General features: G+C 33.8%; 1 protein-coding gene across 1 annotated transcript in view; it reads right to left on the minus strand.

The window, feature by feature from the left end:
- The window catches only part of CSMD3 (CUB and Sushi multiple domains 3), a 1,271,497-nt gene that overhangs the window by 822,373 nt on the left and 423,589 nt on the right, over nt 1-25,535 (minus strand). The window contains exon 5 of the mRNA XM_026454566.1: nt 1,467-1,579. Within this exon, the coding sequence (XP_026310351.1) occupies nt 1,467-1,579 (113 nt within the window). The remainder of the gene's footprint in view (nt 1-1,466; nt 1,580-25,535) is intronic.

Below are 25,535 nucleotides of genomic sequence, written 5' to 3' on the forward strand. Positions count from 1 at the left end.
CTGCCATGCCATTGACCTTAACTAATTGTAGAAAGGAATCAGAGCCATAGAATCATGTGGATGAAAACTCTACAAAAAAAAAAGGGTCAACCTAGAGATAAAGAAGCTTCACAATATCTGATTTTCAATAAAATAGTCCTATAAAGTACACAAACTTTTAGAAATTGAAATTGGGAACTGGATAAAATATTTTTGCAACTTTAAAAGTGACATTGGTTTAAACTGGTTAAGATTCAAGTTACTATGCCTAAACAGCTATTTTTAATAAAATATATGAAAATAAATTTTTCTATGAACATTTATTTTTGAACTCTAAGATTTAGTGTTTTATGAAGGCTAATATTTTCTATTATCATGCATGTTAATGCATTGCATAGTTTTAAAGGCATATTTGCATGTATGTTTCTATCTAATTAACTACTTTAGAAATGATCATTATTGTAGATTTTCTACAGTGGACTTTGTCTAAAATATTGATTTTAAGTTACTTTCCTAAGGATTTTTATTACAGTAATACTCAGTGCAGTATTATGAAAGTCAAATTACAAATCACATCAAGCTGTTGCAGGTTTCAAGAGAAATCTTATTGACAGAACTGCTTCAGAGAGGTTGCTAGTTTTCAAAATATAAATTAATTGTTGTTTTGTATTCCAAAAAAATATATGATTTAATGCCATTTTGAGTACTAAATATAAGCTTCCTAAAGTCATCATATTAAATTTTCAAAGTGCTTAGGGCTGAAGACTACTAAAGGGGAAATCATTAAAAAAAAAAAACAGATAAATGGAAGAATGTAACTGTGGCAATGCGTACTATTCCCTGAAAAGTAGCTGATACACCACTGAGAATGAAATGAATTATTTACATAAGTAGTCTGAGGATAAAGTACACTAAGTTCACATAGTATTACAGAACACTGCAGAAGCTACATTTTCATAGTATTCCATCTTCATAATAATCTTGTTCGAAAGAGTTTTTCAAGTTAATGCATCAAATATTATATCCTACTTATTGAAAATTATTTATGTTAACACATTTGGTAGATAAAACTCCTAACAAGATTAATTGAACTAGCTGTAACAAACACGCTGCATACGAAGGTGCGTTTCGATTGAGGAAGAGCCTACATGCAACTGAAGGTTTTCTGCAGTGATTTGCAGAAAAACTTCAGATTGTATATCCAATTGCTGAAGCACTTGATCAAAGCAAAATATTGCATCTGTTACATACTACCTTTTAGAAATCATAATATTCATTATTCTGAACATTATACTATAAAATCAACTAACTTTAATACTGTAATTTAGTTATGATCACATTATTGTCTAGGCAACAGAATGACCATTTTTTTGCAATACAAATTCCCATTTCTAAATGCTAAAGATATTTTTCTACCACAAAACACAGTTGTGTACAGCAAAATCATTGTACATATCAAAAGAGGCAGAGGTATTCCATAAGTATACCTTGATAGGGAGCACTAAATCCACGATATCGATGATTGCTGTCTGTAACAAAATGCAGTCTGAGCCAGTTTTTGTTGCTGATAATTGGTGGTGGTATATTCATTCCAGATAACCTGAATTACAAAAGACAACAACAAAAATTTTAAAAAGTTTTTCAGCAGTAAACGTTTTCACAAAATTGGGACCTAACAAATGTCTACCTATATTCATGACTTTGCACTGTCAATTTTTTAAGCACAAATGAAGTAGTTCTTTTATGTATAGAAAAGTCGATTATAGAATAGTGCAATTCCAAACACATGCTGTTCCAATCAGGTTGCGTATATTAATACAATTAACTGTAAAACCTTAAGTGCACATGATTTTTGATTCAGCCAAATGTATTTACTGCACCAATAATATTATTTATGGTATTGTTTATTAGTATTATATTGTTTATCATTTATTAATGTTATGTTGTTTATTATTTATATCTTGTTTATTATTTATTAATACATATTGTATTGTTTATTATTGTTAATAATAAACACAACAGATACTGAGCTGATGGTGCTAGTCACTGTGCTTCCCATGTATGTATTGATACAATAAAGTCACAAAATCAAAAGACCTCAAATAAATTGATACACTTATTTCCAGGGTAAGATTGTACACTTTTTTTCTTATACTCTCTCCTATCCACTTAATGTTTTTTCAGTATTTCTCACTGGATGGCAAATTTCACAATTTATTTTCATAGAACAAGCATTGTTTTTGTGTAATTTCATAATCTTATACATGTTCATGACTAGCTTTCATTATAATATATAATTCTATAATGTATTAGAGGCTTGCTGCAATGGAGAGGCAGAAAACAGATTGTATATATCCAAATAAATATAGTTGGATATGTAGTCTTCACATATTTGGCTGTAAGAATACCATTTATAATATACGCAAAACAAGTATCTTACAGCAAAATATGGGAACTATCCTCCAGATATTGGTCATGATTAATATATAAACTACCTCTTGCTTTATAATTTTTTGAAGATTTCCAGCAAAGCAGTTTTTCTGACATCATGAAATAGAAAAATACTGCTGTATTGTATTTCTACCATATATCTAACCATTTAAATTTTAAGTGTTTGCTATAAAGCCAAAGTAAAAGAGTCTCCAAAGTAAGGCTATTACATATTTAGGAAGAGTTTCAGATTAAGGTTTCTTAATAACAAGTTCTTAATAATAAGGGTTTCAGATTAAGAGTTTCAGATTAAGGTTTCTTAATAGCAAGTATATCTTTCCTGTTCTTCAAAGTTCACACTTTTCTTCTTCAGAAGGCAAAATAAATAGCTGATTTATTATGCTATGTTTGTGGGGTGGAAATGTCAGGAAGAATTACAAATATTCTCTCACCTCTTGGCAATTAGTCATGCTAGGGGAACAGTAGAAGGAGGACAGAAAATCTGTCCTTGTGTATGTAATCAGTGTTAAGGTGTAGGTACAGGGATGCAAGGAACCTCTAACCAATATTCTTCATCTTTATCCCTGAAAACCCAACTTTCCTAAGATGTGCGGGAGCTAGCCACCATTTTTAGTGGATGACCACTTGTCCATTAAAATATAAAATCACCTTTATTGTATTATTGTGCCTACTGGTGTATAGAATGTTGAATTCCAAAATGAAAACATCCAGATATAGGCCATATATTTCTCATTTTTATTCTCGGTTTGCAGTGCATTTTCTGTAATGTTTCTCTATAAATCTATTTTCTCTTTTCATAGGGATGAATCTGTTTATTTGTTGAGCTGACTGATTTTTTTTTCCAATCTGAATTTAGTTAATAAAAATATATAATATCATTGTATAATTTTAGACTCAACTTTTAAAAGCTGATTTCATTACTTTCAGAAAATATACAAGTTATGTTTACTCTTGTTGATTAAAATAGTAATTCAGTGAAAAACGATTTGGATTTGTTTCAATTATATTTCCAATTGAGTAGCATAGTTCATGCCAGATTTTGATTTACAATTTGGTTTTGTTCAATTCCCTATTTCAATGAACATGAATATCCATTGGGGTAAGTTTAAATTATTGCTGACAGACTGCACACATTCCCAGATATAATGAGACTAGAATACATGGAGGTGTGTAATATACCGAAGCAGAGTTTTGAGATAGACCCCCTAAAAGACCCAGTAAATGAGGATCAACTACACAAGGACGTCAAGAAATGTGAGAAAGGAAAAAAGACAAAATGGACAATAAAAATAATAAACTTTCCATCTTTTCCAGGGACATGAAAGGTAATTTCAGTAATAGAGTATGTTAAAGGCAAGTAATAGCTACTGTGTAACTGCAGTTTGCAACTTGAATTTACTTTCAGTAATCTAAGAGGGTGGACCTGAAGAAAGCAGAGCTGCAGTAGTGAGAAGCAGAATGTGCATGAGGTGGAGCAAATAATGATTATCTAACAAGTGTGAAAGTAAGAAATATTCCTGACAGCCTCAATGCTTCAGCATATGAGGCAGGACCTTAGATAAGCCAAGAAACTGAACTAGAAAGCACTTGCACCACAGCATCCCTCTGCCACCAGAGAGAAATACACAGTCGTTGGTTATAGGGGAGTCACATGGGCTTTGAAAATCATAGTTACTGAATAATGTTCATTATTTAAACCAATTCTAAACAATATGGCTTGGTTTATGGCTTATGGAGAAATCTCACAAATAAATCTATATATCTCTGTCCTTATTTCACATGTTATCAGGAAAATCAGGAAATGGGGGATTGAGAATATATGCCACTTGGAAAGATTCCATTAAACTACCTAATTTAGATAATTATTTTTTTAAATACTAAAGGACATATTCTAAAATATAACTTATTATTTTCCCTGTGTCAAATTACTGCGGTTATTTGAGAGTAAGCAAATTCTAGCATAAAGTCAATGAGAATAATCCGTTAATAAGAAAGAGATTGTATGTATTTATTCAACAATTATTTACCAAACATTAACTATATGAGAAATGCCAATGGTAAAGGTTGGAAATATGACAGTAAGCAAGAGAAAAATCATGGTTGTACACAGTAAAAATAAAACACACAAACAAATAAATAAATAATATATATTTCAGGTAGTGGCAAATGATATATAACAATAACAAAAAAAAAACAGTAACATGATAAAGAATTTCTATATATAAAGTTTCCATTGTTTTAATGTATTTTCCATTTCACCCTAAAAACATCCATACTCATGATTATATGGCTTAAACCATCAAACTGGATTTTAGGATAATTATATCAAGAAAAACATGGTAATGACAAATGTCATAAATTTGTTCCCTACTACTATAGTTATTTGTACCAGAAAATTAGACATATCTCTTGAGTAATAAATAAATTGTAATGGAATTACTAAAAAATTATTAATGAGATAAAATTTCATTGCATGTTTAATGAGGAAAGAAATACTGACAATAATAGAGTAACAAAATAATTAATATTTGTAAAAAAATTTTAGTTCTCCAATTTACTGCAGAAATAATGATTAAATCATAAATTGATATTTAAAATCCTATATAATAGTTTCCATTGTAATTAATCCTTTAGAGAATATAATTATAATCCTTACAACATGATTTTAAGAATTAGTTAAACATAAGAAAATTGAGAGAACCACAGCTTTTTTGATAAAGTTCATAAAACTATTTTGAGCTTATTCTTTTGGTTTAAAACTCTCCTGTCAGGTACTCATTTCAGCCATATCTGGTTTTCAAACTTTCTCAAATTTTGTAGTTTCATCAACAGCTATCATTTTTTATTGCTCTGACATCTGTTTTAAAAAAATCTTTCCAATTCCCTAAAATCATCCAAATGTAATGATCTATCTACATTATGTATAGGTGGAGTCAAATTTTAGACTCAGGATTTTTCACATCATTACCTCCATGACTTCGCATCTCTCTTTTCCACAATTCTCCCACTTTCCTCTAATTTTACTTGTCTCTGTCTCTCTCTCTCAAGCATGCTCTAGTGCTTTCTAACCCTCTTGCTTTTAAACCAGTTTTGACTTCCTTCCTTCTCTAGCACTGAGATAAGATGTATCCATCATAAATCTTCATGAATGTTCTTTATGATCTTGTTAGATTATGGCCCTATGCTGAGCCGCTATTAGTTGCTCAAATTTATTCTTTCATCTTATCCCTGGACCTTTGCATATACTTCACTTTGAGGCTGAAATAAATATCCTTTTTAAAATTTATTTACTCTAAATCTTTCTCAGGGAAACCAGACAAAGTTTCATGGTTAAGAGAGGTGCCTAATCTCCTCTGTCCTCACAGATCATCTGTGCATGTTCTTATCATATCTTAATTTTTTATGTTTAATAGACACATAATAATTGCACACACTTATAGGGCACAACGTGATGTTTCAGTACATATATACATTGTGTAATGATCAAATCAGAGTAATTAGCATATCCATCACCTCAAACATTTATGATTTCTTTGTAGTAAGAAATTCAAAATCCTCTCTTCTAGGTATTTTGAGATATACAATATATTTTTGTTGACTATAGTTACCCTACAGTGCAGTAGGACACTGGTACTTATTCTGCCTTTCTAGCTATAAATTTATACCCATTGATCAACCTCTCCTATAAACCCACCACCTTCTTTAGTCTCTGGTAACCACTGTTCTATTTGCTACTTCTATGAGACCAACACTTTTAGATTCTGAATATGGGTGAGAACATTTGACATTTATCTTTCTGTTTCTGACTTATTTATCTTAACATATTTTCCTTGAGGTTTACCCATGTTGTCCCAAATGACAAAATTTCTTTCTTTCTTAAGGCTGAATAGTATTCCACTGAGTATTGTGTGTGTGTGTGTGTGTGTGTGTGTGTAATCACATTTTCTTAATCCGTTCATACATCATTGGACACTTAGAATCCATTACTTGACTATTGTGAATAGTGAAGCAATAAAAATGGGAGTTCAGATATTTCTTCAACATATTAACTTCAATTCCTTTGGATAGTTACCTGGTAGTAGCATTGCTGGATCATATGGTAGTACTACTTTTTAATTTTTTGAGGAACATACATACTATTTTCAATAATGGTTCTATTAATTATATATTCTCACCAACACTGTAGAAGGGTACCTTTTTATCCACATCTTTGCTAACACCTCTTTACTTTTTGATAGTAGCCATTCTGACTAAAGTGAAGTGTTATCTCACTGTGGTATTGATTTACGTTTTCTGGACGATTAGTGATGTTGAACATTTTTTTCATACACCTGTTGGCCACTTGTCTGCTTTTGAAGGTTATCTGTTCCGGTCCATTGCCAATTTTTTCATCGGGAGTAAAGTCAGAGCCTTTAGTGTATCCATCACCGGAGTAATGTACATTGTACCTATCAAGAATTTCTCATCATCCACCCCTCTGCCATCCCCTGACCCTTCCAAACATCCATTGTCTATCATTCCACACTTTACCTCCATGTGTAAACATTATTTAGTTTCCTTTTATCATTGAGACATGTGGTGTTTGTCTTTCTGTCTCTGAGTTGTTTCACTTGCGATAACTGTCTCCAGTTCCCTCCATGTTCCTGAAAAGTATATTTATTTTTTTAAGGATGAAATGTCTAGATCTTTTTCAGATACTTCATTATTTTCCTTTCTTTAGTGTCTGCTACTGAAGTGTTTTGTGTTCCTTTGGAAAGCTCACATTGACTTGCTTTTTCACGTTTCTTCTTTCCCTATGTGTATATCTGTGCATATGGTAGAAGAGTCACCTTTCTGATTTTATGTGGTAGTTATGGTAAAGTGAAACATTTTCATATATATGGGTCTTAGGGTGTGGTTTGGCAGGGTGTTTTGGCTTTGATTCTGGGTGGAAGCAGTAGTGTGGTTTATGTGCATTTTCTTCAGCTGTAATTCGCATCACCAGTGTCTATGAGCACGTCAGTGCTCTGGACTGCAAAAATTTGTGGTAATAATGGCCACCATGATAGTTTCAGGCTGGGCATACTTGAGTACGATAGGTTGGCTGGCACTAGGGTGGGCTTGCTGGAGTCCTGGGCCTCCACTAGGCCAGCTATATTGATCCAGGAGAATGCAGATGCAGTGAATTATCTAGGGTGGGACTACCTTGCAGTGGGACCACCACAAGGCTAACTGGTGGTCCAGGCAAATGCTCACATACATGAGTTGGCTGGTTCTGGAGTGGGTTGGCAGGAGAATGGAGCCACCACTGGGATGAATGTTGAGTTGTCAGGCACACATGGGCGTGGTAGGTAAACCAGCTCTGTGGTGATTTTGGGGAGTCAGGACAAGCCTGAGGTCAACTTTCCCACTCTGTATGACTGCCTGTTCCATTGGAGCAGGGCACAGCATAGTCTCAGACACTGGAGTCACAGCTGTTCTGCTGAACCTAGGCTGCAAGTAGTCAGGTTTTTGTTACTGTGGCCATCTGTTTGAGTGGAGTGGAATGTCAGCAGAGCATCAAGATGGATAAACAATGACTACTGGCTCCCATAATAGGATGTACTACAGCTATGGGTCTGATACCATCAAGATAGTGATGTGCTATAGCACTCTGGGTCACAGGGGTAGGGGGGTGCACACAGGCTCCTCACTCTGGAGCAATGCAGCCATGTTAACTACAGGAAACCCTCCAAACTACATTCAGAGACAGTGAGGACTGTGGGCCTTTCTTGCATCAAGAACTGTAGATGTGTATGTTGGGAATGGGGACTGCTGGTGGCCTCCAGTTTAACTTTTTCTCACAAAGAGAAGTCTCTCCCATCCCCAAGCTCATCCCAGCAGAGTGAACAGAGTGGCAGAGATAGGTGCTTCACTTCCTCTCTAAACTTCCATTCTGGGTTTCTGTGCTTCACAGAGATTTCACCACCTCCTTGTGGTGAAGTATCCAGCATACTTCTTCAGTTACTCTAGTTGGAATGTAGTTCTCTATTCATTGTTTTGGTCCTTTGTTTTTGGTTGGATAAGCACCAGGAATCTCTAGGAAACCATCTTGCTATGACTACAAAATTCATGATTAGCCATTTATTACTTTACATAGTGATACATTTTCTGTTTCCTATTATTTTACATTTTCTTTAACAGGGCTGTTAAATCCCTGGTACTTAGCGTAATGATTGATGCACAGTGAGTGTATAGTGTCTTTTATATGTCAAAAAAATAAATGAAGAGAAGTTATTTGGGCACATGTCCTTTCAGTCCCTTTATATTTTTATACTCTTTATCACTTATGTCAATAATTCTATTTTATATTATTATTAAATGTTTTAGTTCTTTTCTTATTCAAGACCCATCTAAAATTCTATCTCCTTCATATGTCGTCTTCAATTCGCCTGACTAAAAGTTGTATTTTTTGTTTTCTGAATATGAAAAGCACTTGGTATAACTCTTCCTATGGCATGTCTCACTGCTTTCATCTTGTTTATATAATCTATATTCTAAATTATAAGAAGTTGAAAAGATCCACATGATATGTATCGAATCTATAAGCACATTTCAAACTGAAGATAATGAATTATGTTAATTAAGTACTATCCTATTACAAAATTTCTCAAAGTGTGTTCTGAACATTAGCAACCAAAAATGCCTTGGGGATGGCGGAAATTACACTGTCCAATAATTACTCTGAATTGCTCTTTTATAAACATATACTCTTCCTGTAGTTTTAAAATGTCTTCATCCAGAATTTCTTAAAACTGCCCAGCAAACATTCTCCCATTTTCATGCTTTGCCATGTTATCAGTAACATGCAATGAAATTTACTCTAAGCCATTGATATTGTTTGTTGCCTCATGTCTGAACAAGAATGCATTTTACAGTCCGGAGAAAAACTAGTATATTCAAAAATAGTCAAAAAATTAAAAAAAAAAACTTTCTGTTATGTTGTGCAGGGTACTAAAAGTTGAAAAAATGTTTTAGGAACTAAATTAATTCACTTATGGATGACGTTAATTTTCTATACCGTGAAAATCATGTATGTGGAGTGTATAGATGTTTACATAGACCAAGTGGTGTTTCCTTGTCATGGATGACTGACTATGTTATTGATTAGGTAGTCAAAAGTCACTGGACATCAGGACACAGATTTCTGCATGGTTTTAAAAATCGCATTACAAATCTAAGTATTGTGTTAGGCAGTCCACTTTTCAGAAGCAAGATATTATAAAGTATTTACAAAGCAAAGGAGATGATTGGCTATAGTAAGCTTTATTTCCTTTCCTTCTCCCCTTCTACTCTTAATCACACCCTTTAAAACCCACATGCCCTATTCTGTAACTCTTTTCTGATTTCCCACTTATCACCTATTTCCAGGATCTATTCTTTAGATGAATTATCTTATTAAAAATGGACATTATAGATTTGGGTTCCTTTTATCTAGAAACATGCTTCAGAAAAATCTATGATACAATATGTATAGATTCAAACACCAAATTTTAATCAAGATTAAATGTATAGTTTGCATAGTATTACAGACACATCTCATTTTTTTGCACTTTGGTTTATTGTGCTTTGCAGATATCATGGGGTTTGTTGCTGTTGTTTTACGAACTGAAGGTTTGTGACAATGCCGCATTTGGCAGGTGGCATTTTTCCAATAGCATATTGTCACTTCAACTCTCTGTGTCACATTTAATAATTCTCATAGTATGTCGAAGTTTTCATTATTATTTCTGTTATGGTGACCTATAAACAATGAACTTTGATGTTACTATTATAATTGTTTTTGGGTGTCACAAACTGTGCCCATGAAAGATAGTGAACTTAATCAGTAAATGTTGTGTTTGTTCTAACTTCTCTACCAACCAACCATTCTCTTGTCTTTGTCTTTCATTCCATCCTTGAACATCTCTATCCCTGAGACACAACAATACTGAAAGTGTAACAATTAATAAACATACAATGGCTGCCAACTGTCAAGTGAAAGGAAGAGTCACATGTCTCTCACTTTCAATCAAAAGCTAGAAATTATTAACCTGAGTGAGAAAAGCATGTTGAGAGCCAAGATAGACATCTTATGACAAATTAGCCAAGTTGAGAATGCAAAGGAAAAATTATTGAAGGAAATCACAAGTGGTACTCCAGTGAACACACAAATTACAAGAAAGCAAAACAATCTTTTTTTGCTGATATGAAGAAAGTTTTAGTGGTTTGGTTATAAGATCAAACCAACCACCATATTCCCTTTAGCCAAATTCTAATTCCAAGTAAGACCCTAACTTTATTCAATTCCATGAATACTAAGATAGGTGAGGAAGCTGTAGAATAAAAAATCTGAAGCTTTCAGAGGTTGGTTCATGAGATTTAAGAAAAGAAGACATCTTCATAACATAAGTGCAAGGTGAATAAGCATAAAGTGATGCAGAATTTGCCGCAAGTTATCTAAACGGTCTAGCCAAAATAATTGCTGAAGGTGGCTACACTAAACAACAGATTTTCAGTGCAGAAGAAGTAGTTTTCTACTGGAAGAAAATGCCATGTAGACCTTTCATAGCTAAAGAGAAGTCAATGCCTGGCTTAAGTTTCAAAAGACAGACTGTGTTGTCAGGGGTTAATGAAACTGGCAACTTTAAGTTGAAGCTAATGCTCATTTATTATTCAAAAATTCTAGTGTCCTTAAAAATCATTCTAAACCTACACTGCCTGCACTCAAAAATAGTCCAGGACCATATGGATTCACAGCATAATTCTACCAGACATTCAAAGAAGAATTGGTACAAATTATTTTGACACTATTCCACCAGATAAAGAAGGACATCCTTAGTTTTCTGTGAAGCCAGCATCACCCTAATATCAAAACCAGGGAAGGACATAACCAAAAAAGAAAACTACAGACTGATATCCTTGATGAACATAGATGCTAAAATCCGTAACAAAATACTAGCTAATCAAATCCAACAGCATATCAAAAAGATAATCCACCCTGATCAAGTGGGTTTCACACCAGGGATGCAGGGATGGTTCAACATATGCAAGTCAATAAATGTAATATACCACATAAACAGAATTAAAAACAAAAATCACATGATCATCTCAATAGATGCGGAAAAGCATTCAATAAGATCCAGCATCCGTTTATGATTAAAACTCAGCAAAACTGGCATACAAGGGGCATATCTTAATGTAAAAAAAGCCATCTATGAAACACCCACAGCCAACATATTACTGAATGGGGAAAAGCTGAAAGCATTCCCTCTGAGAACTGGAACAAGACAAGGATGTCCACTCTCACTACTCCTTTTCAACATAGTACTGGAAATCTTAGCCAGAACAATCAGACAAGAGAAAGAAATAAAGGGCATCCAAATCAGTAAAAAAGGAAGTCAAACTGTCACTGTTTGCTGATGATGATGGTTTGCCTTGAAAACCCTAAAGCCTCCTCCACAAAGCTCCTAGAACTGATTAAAAAAAAAAAAATAGCAAAGTTTCCGCATACAAGATTAATGTACACAAATCAGTAGCTCTTCTATACACTAACAGCGACCAAGCAGAGAATCAAATCAAGAACTGAACCCCTTTTATAATAACTGAAAAAAATAAAATAAAATACTTAGGAATATACCAAACCAAGGAATTGAAAGATCTCTCCAAGGAAAACTGCGAAACACTGCTGAAAGAAATCATAGACAATCCAAACAAATGGAAACAAATCTCATGCTCATGGATGGGTGTAATCAATATTGTGAAAATGATCACACTGCCAAAAGCAATCTACAAATTCAATGCAATCCCCATCAAATTCCAACATCACTTGTTACAGAATTAGAAAAAACAATTCTAAAATTCATATGGAACCAAAAAAGAGCTGGCATAGTCAAAGCAAGATTAAGCAAAAAGAACAAATCTGGAGGCATCACACGACCGAATTTCAAACTATAGTATAAGGCCATAGTCACCAAAACACTTTGGTACTGGTAAAAAAAATAAATAAATAAGCACGTAGGCCAATGGAACAAAGTAGAGGACCCAGAAATAAACCCAAATACTTACTGATAACTGATCTTTGACAAAGCAAACAAAAGCAGGAAGTGGAGAAAGGACACCCTTTTCAACAAATGGTGCTGGGATAATTGGCTAGCCACATGTGGGAGAATAAAACTGGATCCTCATCTCTCACCTTATAAAAAATCAATCAAGATGTATTAAGGACTTAAACCTAAGACCGAAACTATAAAAATTCTAGAAGATAACATTGGAAAACCCCTTTTAGGCATTGGCTTAGGCAAGGGTTTCATGACCAAGAACCCAAAAGTGAATGCAATAAAGACAAATATAAATAGCTGGGACCTAATTAAACTACAGAGCTTTTGCATGACAAAAGGAACAGTCAGTAAACAGACAACCCAAAGAGTGGGAGAAAATCTTCACAAATTATACATCTGACAAAGGACTAATATACAGAATCTACAGCTAACTCAAATCAGTAAGAAAAAATCAAACAATCCCATCAAAATGTGGGCTAAGGATATGAATAGACAATTCTCAAAAGAAGATATACAAACGGCCAACAGACATGAAAAAATGCTCAATATCACTAATGATCAGAGGAATGCAAATCAAAACCACAATGCAATACCACCTTACTCCTGCAAAAACGGCCATAATCAAAAAATCATAAAACAATAGATGTTGGCATGGATGTGGTGACCACTTTTACACTGGTAGTGGGAATGTAAACTAGTACAGCCACTATGGAAAACCGTGTAGAGATTCCTTAAAGAACTAAAAGTAGACCTACCATTCGATCCAGTAATCTCTCTACTAGGTATCTACTCAGAGGAAAATAAGTCATTATTTGAAAAAGATACCTGCACATACATGTTTACAGCAGCACAATTCACAATTGCAAAAGCATGGAACCAATCCAAATGCCCGTTAACCAACACTTGGATAAAGAAATTGTGATTATATATGAAGGAATACTACTGAGCTACAAAAAGAAATGAATTAAAAGCATTTGCAGTGACCTGGATAAGATTGGAGACTATTATTCTAAGTGACGTAACTCAGGAATGAAAAACCAAATATTGTATGCTCTCACTGATATGTGGGAGCCAAGCTATGAGGACGCAATGGCATAAGCATGTTACAATGGAATTTTGGGAGTTGGTGGAAAGAGTGGGATGGGGCAAGGGATAAAAGACTACAAATATGGTGTGGTGTATAATGCTTGGGTGATGGGTGCACCAAAATATCACAAATGCCACTAAATAACTTACTCATGTAAGCAAATAGCACCTGCACCCCAATAATTTATGGAAAAATAAATAAATAAATAAATAAATAAATGGAAAAACAAAGCCTGGAAGACAGAACATCTGTTTACAGCATGGTATACTAAATATGTGAAGCCCACAGTTGAGACCTACTGCTCAGAATAAATGATTTTATTTGAAACATTACTGCTCACTGATAATGCACCTGGTCAATGAAGAGCTGACAAAGACGTACAAGGATATGAATGTTGAATCATGGAATTAAGGAGGAATTTTGACTTTAAAGTCTTATTATTTAAGAAATATGCTTCATAAGGCTATAGCTGCCATAGATAGTGATTCCTCTGAGGGATCTTGGCAAAGTAAAGCGAAATCCTCTAGGAAAGATTCACCATTTTAGATGTCATTAAGAACATTCATCATCCATGAAAGGAAGTCACAATATCCACGCTAACATGAGTTTGGAACAAGTTGATTCCAAACCTCATGAATGACTTTAAAAGATTCAAGACTTCAATAAAGGAAGTAACTGCAGATATGGTGGAAAGAGCAAGAGAACTAGAATAAGAAGTGGAGCCTAAAGATGTAACTGAATTGCTGTAATCTCATAATTAAACTTGAATGAATGAGTAGTTGCTTCTTACAATGAGAAAATAAAGTGGTTTCTTGAGATGGAATCTACTCCTGTTGAAGATGTTGTTAAAATTGCTGAAATGACAACAAAGGATTTAAAACATTACATAAACTTAGTTCATAAAGCAAGGGAGAGTTTGAGAAGATCAACTCTCACTTTGAAAGAGGTTTTCACCATGGAGAAAATGCTACCAGACAACATTGCATGCTACATAGAAATCTTTTGTGGGAGAAAGAATCAATTGATGTGGCAAACTTCACTCTTGTCTTAAGATTTTTCCCAGCCATCCCAGCTTTTCAGGATTCAGTGATTGCTGAAATGACAGCCCTGATCATTCAACACTCATCAACATCAAGGCAGGACCTTCCCCTACCAAAAAGATGATGACCCACTGAAGGCTCAAATGATCATTAGCAATTTTTATTGGCAAAGTATCTTTAATTAAGGTATGTACATCATTCTAGTAGACATAATCCTATTGAGCACTTAACAGACTACACTATAGTGTAAACATAACTTTTATATGCACTGGAAAACCAAAAAATTAGTATGACTTGCTTTATTGCAATATTTGCTTTATTGTGGTGATCTGGAATCAAATCCTTACTATCTCCAAAGTATGTCTGTATAGCCATTTAAAAATTCAATTTGTAATTAAAAATATCAAAAAATTTCCAGACTGAGATGTTCTTAATAGAGAATAATATTAAATATATTTTTAAAATAAATAATTTTATCCTCTTTTTCAAAGACAATGGGACAGGAAGAAATATTTCCCAACTCATTTTACAAGGTTAGTATTATGTTGATAAGAAAAACAGGCAAAGTCAGTGCAAAAAAAACCCAAAAACCTATAGACCAATATTTCACATAAACTTAGTTGCAAAAATCCTCAATGAAATGATATCAAATTGAATAAAAAGAGTTATACACTTTGAACTTGTGTTGATTTATTGGAGTTATAAAAGACAGGTTAAGCATTTGAAATTTAATAAATGTAATCCACCACATGAACAAGCTATAGAAGAAAAATCGAATGATCAGACCAACTGTCACAGAAAAAGCATTTGACAAAATTCAGCACCCTTTTGCAATAAAAAAAAAAAAAAAAAAAAAAAAAAATCTCAGGCCGGGCACAGTGGCTCAAGCCTGTAATCCCAGCACTTTGCGAGGCCAAGACGGGCGGATCACAAGGTGAGGAGATCGAGACCATCCTGGCTAACATGGTGAAACCCTGTCTCTACTAAAAAATACAAAAAACTAGCCGGGCGTGGTGGCAGGTGCCTGTAGTCCCAGCTACTTGGGAGGCTGAGGCAGGAGAATGGCGTAAACCCGGGAGGCGGAGCTTGCAGTGAGCTGAGATCCGGCCACTGCACTCCAGCCTGAGTGACAGAGCGAGACTCTGTCTCAAAAAAAAAAAAAAAAAAAAAGCAAATTAAGAATAAAAAATATTTTTCTACCTGGTAAAGAACATATACAGAAAACTTACAATTAATATCACACTTAATGTTAAATTTAGGATCTTTCCTAAAGGAAGATATCAATGTCTCCATTTGCCACTCTTATTGAACATAGTGCTGGCAGTTCTAGCTGGTGCAATAAGTGGATGAAAAAAAAAAAAGACATAAGAAAGAAGAAATAAAACTGTCCTTATTTACAGATGACATGGTTGTTTATATAGAAAATCCTAAGCAATCTACATAAAAGCCTCCTAGAACTAATAAGTGAGTTCAGCCAGGTCACAGGATAGAAGATGAACAAACAAATATCAAACACATTTTAATATGTTACTAGCAAACATGTGGAAACTAAAATCATAATACAATGTGCAACTATTCTGAGGAAAATCAAATAGCTATAAAACTAGTCAGTAAATTACTTATAGGCTTTGCATCTGGAATATTACAAAATACATTTTAAAAAGCAAAGATGTAAATAAGTGGAAAGATGTATCTTTTTCATGAATTGCAAGACTGAAAATAGTAGACATTTCAATTCTCCCAAAAAATCTACAGGTTTAATTCAATTCCTATGAAAACCCCAGCAAATTATTTTTGTAAACATTGCCAAGATCATTGTAGAATTTACATGTAAAGCCCTAGAACCAAGAATAAGTTAAAGCAAATGTAAGAAAGAAAAAAAACGATGAGTTGGCAGTAATGATTCTATCTTATTGTCAAGGCTTACAATACAGCTAAAGTAATGAGGAATGTAAGGTATTGGTGAAGGAATATACACATAGATGACCGGAACAGAATAATAAACCCAGAAATAAAAGAACAAAAATATATCAAATTGATTCCTAATTAAGGTACAAAAAACAATTTAAGGGCTCGGTGACTGGCTTCTTCACAACTGGTGAGGGAGCATTTGGACAACCACAGGCAAAAAATAAACCACCTAAACTTCACACCCTATGCAAAAAAAAAAAAAAAAAAAAAAAGCTCAAAATTGATCATGCACTTAAAAGTAAATCTATAAAACACTTAGAAAAACATATCACAGAAAATCTTTGAGGTCCAGAGTTAGGTGAAGAGTTTCAGAATTAAGCCCAAAAACAGGATTCATAAAAAAAATTAATAAATTGGACATCAAAATTAAACACTTTGACTATGAAGAAGATACTGAATAAGAAGATGACAAGACAAATACAAAATGTAAAAAAAAAGTGTTAACATATCATACGCCTGACAAATATCTTATATCTAGAGTATATAAAGAATTCCTAAACTCAACTGTTAAAAAAGAATTCACAAAATGAGAGGAGACTTGAATAGGTATTTCACAAAGAAACAGATGGCAAATAGTTTTATGAGTAGTATTATTTGGAAAATTAAAATTAAAATCACAGTGAGATATTATGATACACCTACCAGAATGGCTAAAATTAAAAACAGTGACTATGGCCAGGTGCGATGGCTCACACTTCTAATCCCAGCACTTTGGGAGGCCGAGGTGGGCGGATCACGAGGTCAGGAGATCGAGACCATTCTGGCTAACATGGTGAAACCCCATCTCTACTAAAAATACAAAAAAATTAGCCGAGCATGGTGGTGATCACCTGTAGTCCCAACTACTCGGGAGGCTGAGGCAGGAGAATGGCGTGAACCAGGGAGGCAGAGCTTGCAGTGAGCTGAGATTGCACCACTGCACATCAGTCTGAGCAACAGAGTGAGACTTTGTCTCAAAAAAAAAAAAACAGTGACTACACCAAATGTGCGGATGCAGAGAAACTGAACCACTCATATAATGCTGACCGGAATGTAAAATGGTATACCAACACTAGAAAAGAATATCAGTCTTTTATAAAACTAAAATTGCACTTGCCATGCAACTCTGAAATTGTACTATTGAGTACTCATTATCCCAGAGAAATGAAAGCTTATGTTCACACAAAAACCTGTACATGAATCTTCAAAGTAGCTTTACTTATAACAGCTCTTTAAAGTTCTTAATAAACTTTAAAGAACACAAATGGTCTATGACAGGTGAATGATTCAACAAACTGTAGCATATCCATATCATGGAATACTACTCAGCATTAAAAAGGAACAAGCTACTGATGTACATAACAACTTGCATAAATCTCAAGGTAATTATGTATAAAACAGAATATTAAGAGCAAAGGAAAAGTCAATCTCAAAGGTTACAGGTTATGTAATTCCATTCATATAACATTCTTTGAATGAAAAAATTAAAGATATGTAGAACTGAGTAGTGGTTAGTAAGTATTATGGTGGGGCAGGGTAGGTGGGAAACAGCTGTTGCTCTAAAAGGATAGCAGAAGGGATACTTGTGATGGAATTTCCCTGTATCTTGACTACAGTAATGGTTACAGGGATCCACAGTGTGATAAAGTGCACAGAAGAAAATACACTTGCACACTCACAATAAATGCCTGCAAAATGTGGTAGAAAAGGAAAACACATATTCTGGGGAGGGATTCAAGCCAGCTGCAGAAATGTGCATAAGTAATGAGGAGCTGAATGTTAAAAGCCAAGACAATGGGGAAAATGTCTCTAGGGCATGTCAAGAGAAACTCACAGCAGCCCCTCCCATCCCAGGCCTAGGAGGGAATGAATGGCTTCATGGGCTGCACGCAGGGCCCCATAGGTCTGTGAAGCTTCAGGTCTCCGTACCCCGCATCCCAGCTGTTACAGCTCCAGCCATGGCTAAAAGGGGTTAAGGCACAGCTTGGGCCATTGCTTCAAATGGTCCAAGCCCCAATTCTTGGTGGCTTCCACGTGGTATTGGGCCTGCAGGTATGTGGAAGACAGGAGTTGAACTTTGGGAGTCTCCACCTAGATTTCAGAGGATGTATAGAAGCACCTGGATGTCCAGGCAGAAGAGCTCTCCTGAAGAAACTCTAATAGGGCAATATAGAAGGGAAGTGTGGAGTTGGAGCTCTCACACAGAGTCCTCACTGGGGCACTGCTTAGTGGAGCTGTGAGAAGAGGGCCACCATCCTCCAGACCCCAGAAAGGTAGATCTAATGACAATCTGCACCATGTACCTGGAAAAGTCGCAGGCATTCAATGGTAGCCGTGAAAGCAGCCACAGGGGCTGCACCCCACAAGCCAAAGGGCAGAGCTGCCCAAGACCTGGGAGCCCACCCATTGCATCCATATGCCCTGGATGTGAGGCATACAGTCAAAGGAGATGATTTAGAAGCTTTAGGATTTAATGACTGCCCCACCAGGGTTTAGACTTGCATGGAGCCTGTGGCCCCTTTGTTTTGATCAATTTCTCCTACTTGGAATGGGAACATTTACCCAATGCTTGTACCTATACTGTATCTTGGAAGTCACTTTTGATTTTGATTTTTTTTTTTTTTTTTTTTGCTTTTGATTTTGGTTTTGATTTTATAGGCTCATATGTGGAAGGGACTTACCATGTCTCAGATGAGACTCTGGACTTGGACTTTTGGGTTAACACTGGAATAAGTTAAGACTTTGGGGGACTGTTAGGAAGGCATGTTCAGTTTTGAAATGTGAAAAGTATATGAGATTTGGGAGGGTCTGGGACGTAATAATGTGATTTGGCTCTGTATCCCCAACCAAATGTCATTTTGAATGTAATCCCCATGTGTTGAGGGAGGTACCTGGTGGGAGGTGATTGGATCATGGGGGCAGTTTCTCCCATGCTGTTCTCATGATAGTGAGGGAGTTCTCAGGAGATCTGATGGTTTTAAAAGCTGCAGTTTCCCTTGTACACTCTCTGTATCTCCTGCCACCATGCAAGAAGTTGCTTGCTTCTCCTTTACCTTATGCAAACATTATATTCTGTGTTTCCTGAGCCCCATTTCCCCGCATCCATGCAGAACTGTGAGTCAATTAACCTCTTTTGTTTATAAATTACCCAGTCTCATATATCTCATGTATCTTCTGAGCAGTGTGAGAACAGATTAATACAAGGATCTCTCTATATTATTTCTTGCAATTCAATGTGAATTATTTCAAAATAAAAAGGATTTAACCTTAAATATTAGATCAAAATTATTCATAAATTTACAGCAAAATTACTCATACTAATCCAAAACTTGAAATAGCCCAATTGTTCATCAACTGATGAATGGATACACAAACTGTTTTATATTCAGCAATAAAAATGAAGTACAGATACATGCTATAACATGAATAAACCTTGAAAACATCACGCTAAGTGAAAGACCACAGTCACAAAATATCATACATTATATGATTCTATTTATATAGAACAACCAGAATAGGCAACAATAAAGGCAACAGTAAAGAAAGTAGATTAGTAATTGTCCAATGCTCCTACTGTTGGTGGTGGAGATGGGGAGTTACTGCTAATGAGTGTATGTTTTCTGCCTGGAGTGATGAAAAATTTATAAAATTAGTAGACAGAGTTGCAAAACACTGAATATAATAAGTACCCTTTGACTTACACTATAAATGGGCTAATGCCAACACATGTTAATTATATCTCAGTAAAGGTGTCAGAAATACATAATGCATTAATAGTAAAAAGATAGAGAATATACCATGCAAATATTAATCAAATCAAATAAAGAATGGTTAAACTAATGCTATATGAAATAGACCACTCAATGAAGAGTACTACCAGTGGTAGAATATTACATAATGATAGAAAATAAATACATTAATAAGTTTTAACAATCTAACCATATTCATGTATATTAACATGAAGTAAAAGCTGATACTACTGAATAGACAAGTCTACAACTACAGTTAGTGATTTTAACAATGAATAACCAGAACATTAACAGCACATAGAAAAATTTTATAGAGTATTACACTATTGAGTTAGAATTGTCTAAGCTTCCATTTTAAGAAGTCAGGAAAAAAAAAAAAACAATCTATGCAGGAGTAAAGGAATGATAATGACAAGAACTCAAAGCAATGAAAGTGAAAGGAGAAAAAGAGAAAAAAGTTCTAAATCCTTGTTATTTGAAAAAATCAATAAAATCAATAAATGCTTTACTAGACTGATCAAATAAAGAAAGATAGGAATACAAATTTTGTCAGGAATGAAAATGGATTATCATTAGATAACATAGATATTTCAGTAATAAGGCAGTATTATAAACAAGCTTATGTACATTCAAGAACATAGATAAATCTCAAAAGGATTATAAGTGAAAGATCCATATACTGTATACTGTATGGCTGCATACCATATGATTTAATGACCTCCTGAACAAAGACAAGACTATACAAGCAGAAATCAGAACAGTAGTTGCTGAGGGCTGGAGGTAATGAGAGGGAAGTAACTACAACGGGCCATGAAGCTACCTTTTGGTATGAGGTAAATATTTAATATCTTTATTGCAGCTATACGATTGTATATGTTTCAAAACACATAATGTTTTATGCATAAGAATGAAATTTACTGTACATAAAATATACATCAATACATCTAAGAAAAAAATAATTGTAAGATGTTTTTTGCTTGCCTGTCAATAACAATAACAAAATGTTACTGTGCTTAGAGGCATAAAATTGGAGAAAAAGAAATTTATTCACTGAAATAAAAGAGTCAGAGGTATTTGAAGTTTTCTGGAAAAGATCATCTTCCCTATGGTTGGTGGAAATAAACCTCAACTATTATTAGTACATATACAAATGTACATGCAAACTAAAAATATTCTAAATTGCTTTTTCTTGCACAGTAAAGAAATGCTTTCATTAATTGCCCATAATTACATTCTGAACACATTCCATTCCCATAACTAAACTATTGCTTAAAACAACGTTTTTTAGGCTTCTTGGACTGATACAGTACCCATGAGACTGGTTTAGAAAGCCAATGTTTTAAAAGAAAAAAAATTATAAATGAGCCAACTACTTGCTTTACCTAATTGAGATCAAAAATTTTATTTTTTTCAATGGATTAACTAAATAAAATTAATATTTATGTTGGATCTAGTCTTCTTATTTTCTCATTCACAATTTTGAGGGTTATTGCAATTAAAGAACATGGTAAATGTTGAACATGAAATAAATGATAAGTGCATCTATTCAAGGTATGGTTAAAGTGTAATGCCTAACTTTTCCATCATTTTTCTTATTCTAAGCACAATATATGAATACTTATGAATTTAAAATTGAATTTTAAATATATTTACCTTCATCACTAAATAAAAGTTTTATTACTATATTCTTAGGAATATAAATGTAACAGCTTCAGGTTTACTCAATAGTAGACATACGTGTCTTCAAATACCTACTCAAGAGCACCGCTGATCTGTTTCTCCAAATACCACATATATGTGTAAATTATTTTATACAGAGAATGTGTAAAATGTTAAAGATAATTACAAAGCAACATGTGCAGAAATGATGTGGTTGCTAAATCTAGAAAAGGTGCAATTCAATCTCACTGTACTGCCCGTTCCCTCTTTCTCCCTCTGAAAATCAAAGAAACAACGAAAAACATATAAAACAAAAACTTCTGTAAAACTGTTTTTTTTAACAAACATTACTCTTCTTCTGTAGTTTATCTCTATTTCACATTTAGGTCTCCATGTTTCTGGATAAATAAGTAAATAGTTTACTATGTAACTTGAGAAACTTGTTAAACTTGATTTACGGAGGATATTAGAACTTTCAAAAATTCCCTGGTTTTCTCACTTCTTTACCCAAAGTCTTTACTAAAAATATTTAAGGAGACATTTTAGCATATGAACTATGCATACATTTTGCAGGCTGATATTCGTAATACTAAGACACAATATTTACAAAGAGCTATTTGCTATGGACTGCATACTGTTTCAGGTGCATTTTTATTTAATTCCAGAAAGTAATACCAATGCACTATACAATGAAGTAGAAATTTTTCATGTTATGTGGCTGCGAAACAGATGTACATTGCAAATATTGCTATTTTATTGATAAGAAAACCAACATAATATATATTCCAGTGGTTCTAAGAGAAGGGAGCATTACAATTTATAGTGGCATAATCCAGTATATATTAACATTTATTTTATTCATCTGATATCTGGCAATTTAAGTACTAATCTTACGTTCAGGTAAGCTTGACAGTACTTGAAAAAGTTTGAAATCACTAATAATATCTGTGGTCTTCAATTTCATTACTTTAACATATTTCCAATATCTTTTTAAAAATGGATAAACTATGCATTTGTTTTCTGTTTATGTGATTCTCAAGACTGATACCTCTCAAAAGAATCTCTGATTGGAGAGATGTTATTTTCTCCATTATTTAGCTTTTTATTTTCCTGTATTCATTTCATTGATTTTTCTTCTTCTCAGTCTATTTTACAAACAAAATCTGGTTTATTTTACAAGCAAGATACTTCAAATCCCAGTATCTTGTACTACATTGATAACTTTATGATATAATTATAATTTTATTTGAAAAAAATTAACAAATGTATTGGTATTCCTTTAGAGATATGACTATAATTATATTTTTCGCTGTTTTAAAATTTTCATTGTGCATCAATATCTATCAAACCCCAAACCCCAAGATCTCAAATTAAATTTGTTTTAGGACATCAGGCAAGGATCAGACAATGGATTTATTATGCAAGAGCAAAACAAAGAAAAACAAATTTAGAAACTGAATTTCATATTTTCTTAATTCTCCAGCAAAGTCTGTAAGCACATTCAGGAAGAATTTTGAAGATAACATAACAAAGGGGTTATTTACATGGAGTTGTGGGAAAGGAATCAAAATGGAATGGTGTGGCACCAAGGGTCATGTATTTCCATTTGGAAAAAAAAAAGAAAAGAAAAAATGGAAATACCTATGCAGAATGACAGCTGGTGACTGGGAGTGTTATAGGGAAAAAGTCAGTTCCACTTATGGCTGAAACCAAAAGGAAGCCAGAGGGCAACAGGGTCTGCAGACAATAAGGCAGAAAATGGACTGGGAGAAAAGGGCAGAGACAGAGAATTAACAACATAGGTGTCAACATGCATACTACTTCAAGATATCAAAGATGAAAGACTGTCTGGTAACAGTAGAAAAAAACTGTAGTTGGAATATAAAACATACATGTAACAACATTTACAGTTAGACATAGTCATAAAGATAACATAAAAATCATCACAAAAAATGAATCGTGCTTATATTGAGGTATTTTTTCTTAAGTTAAGAAACCATTCATTGAATAATTGTCAAATGTTTTCTATATGCCAAACACTCTTTCTGAAAGTATATTAATGAATAAAACAGATAAAGAGTCAGTTCTTTCATGCTAGTGAGGAGACATCATGGAACAGAATTTAGCAAGATTACAGCAAAAATGGAAATTACTGCATAATGAAGTAGAAGAGAGTAAAGGAACTGAGGAATCAAGGGGTGCATGACCTAGCAAATTATCCCATCTTCTTTTATACTCTTAGTGAGGGGAAAATATTGTGACAAGCTGAGTGTCTGCTTTCTGGCAGCTCCAGGAAGTGTCCAGCAAAATTACCTGTATAGTTTCACTGTCATGAAAGGAAAGGAACTCTTTATTGGGAGCCCTTACAGGAAAAACAACTCAGGGAAGAAAGACCATAATATAAAATGCTTCCCTCCCAACATGCATTTGCCCCTGGATTTCCCATACAAATAGGTCTCCAAACTGATAGTATTTATAATGGTTATAGTCAGAAAATGAATGCTTTCTCTTTGGGGATGTTTCATTTTACTTCATGCCATTTTATCTTTTTTTTTTCTTTTTTTTCCAATTTTAAAGCTAATAACTATTAACAAGACAAACTGGGAATGAGTCTCTTCTGTACAATATTTCAGCCCAGATATAATTTTGTTCCTTGAGGGTTCTCTAAATGTATTTTTAAGAATAAAATGTATTTTAGTTGATTTTTATGGTATAGTGTTCTATGAAATCTTTTTAATTAGACATGTTTACTGACTTAATATTGTAGTACAAAATTCATGGTATGTAGCTCTATAAATTTATTTGAATGAGTAATGTTCTCCAAACAGCTACCATATTAAAAAAAATTGTAACCATATTATATTTGCATTTTTTCCTATCAGTCTGAGTTAAAGATAAAATATGTTTATACATTTAAACATAAGTATTTATATCTATGGTTAGAATCTTACACATATTGGTATTTTTAATTTTAAATGCTATATAACCAACTTTCAGATAAACACTGTTCAACAGGAAGACCCTTAATTAAATGGATTGCTTACTTCACTTTTAAAAGAAAGTTAAATCATGGTATAAAATTAGCTTATGAGAGATATATTCACAACAGGCACAATTTACATACACCCTTGCATAGAAATGCACAAATAATCAGGCATTTATCTATATAAAACATTAATTATTGGATTGTCCCCTCCAGGATACTAATCACACTAACTGTATTTCTCATGGCCTCCACACACATTTATTCATGTTTTGTATTTTGGAAAGAGAAGCAAAAATAAAAGTACGTAAGTGGTACATTAGGATTGAAAGAATAGGGAGCAGTAAAATATTAGAGAAAGAAGGGAGAACAAAAGTCATACCAGGACTATTCAAATGAAAAACAGGACAGTACAGAGTCGGCCAGATACTTGGCAACAAAAATTTTAATAAAAGAAAAAGACATATGCCCATATTCCAAAATGAAAACTATCAAATAAAATATTATAGTAGCTTCCTTTTAATTTATTCGAGAATTATTTTTTCACTCAACATTCTCTTACACAAGTTAATTGAGCAT

The sequence above is a fragment of the Piliocolobus tephrosceles genome, chromosome 7, assembly GCF_002776525.5.
Source record: "Piliocolobus tephrosceles isolate RC106 chromosome 7, ASM277652v3, whole genome shotgun sequence".
In the NCBI taxonomy this organism is placed as follows: Eukaryota; Metazoa; Chordata; class Mammalia; order Primates; family Cercopithecidae; genus Piliocolobus; species Piliocolobus tephrosceles.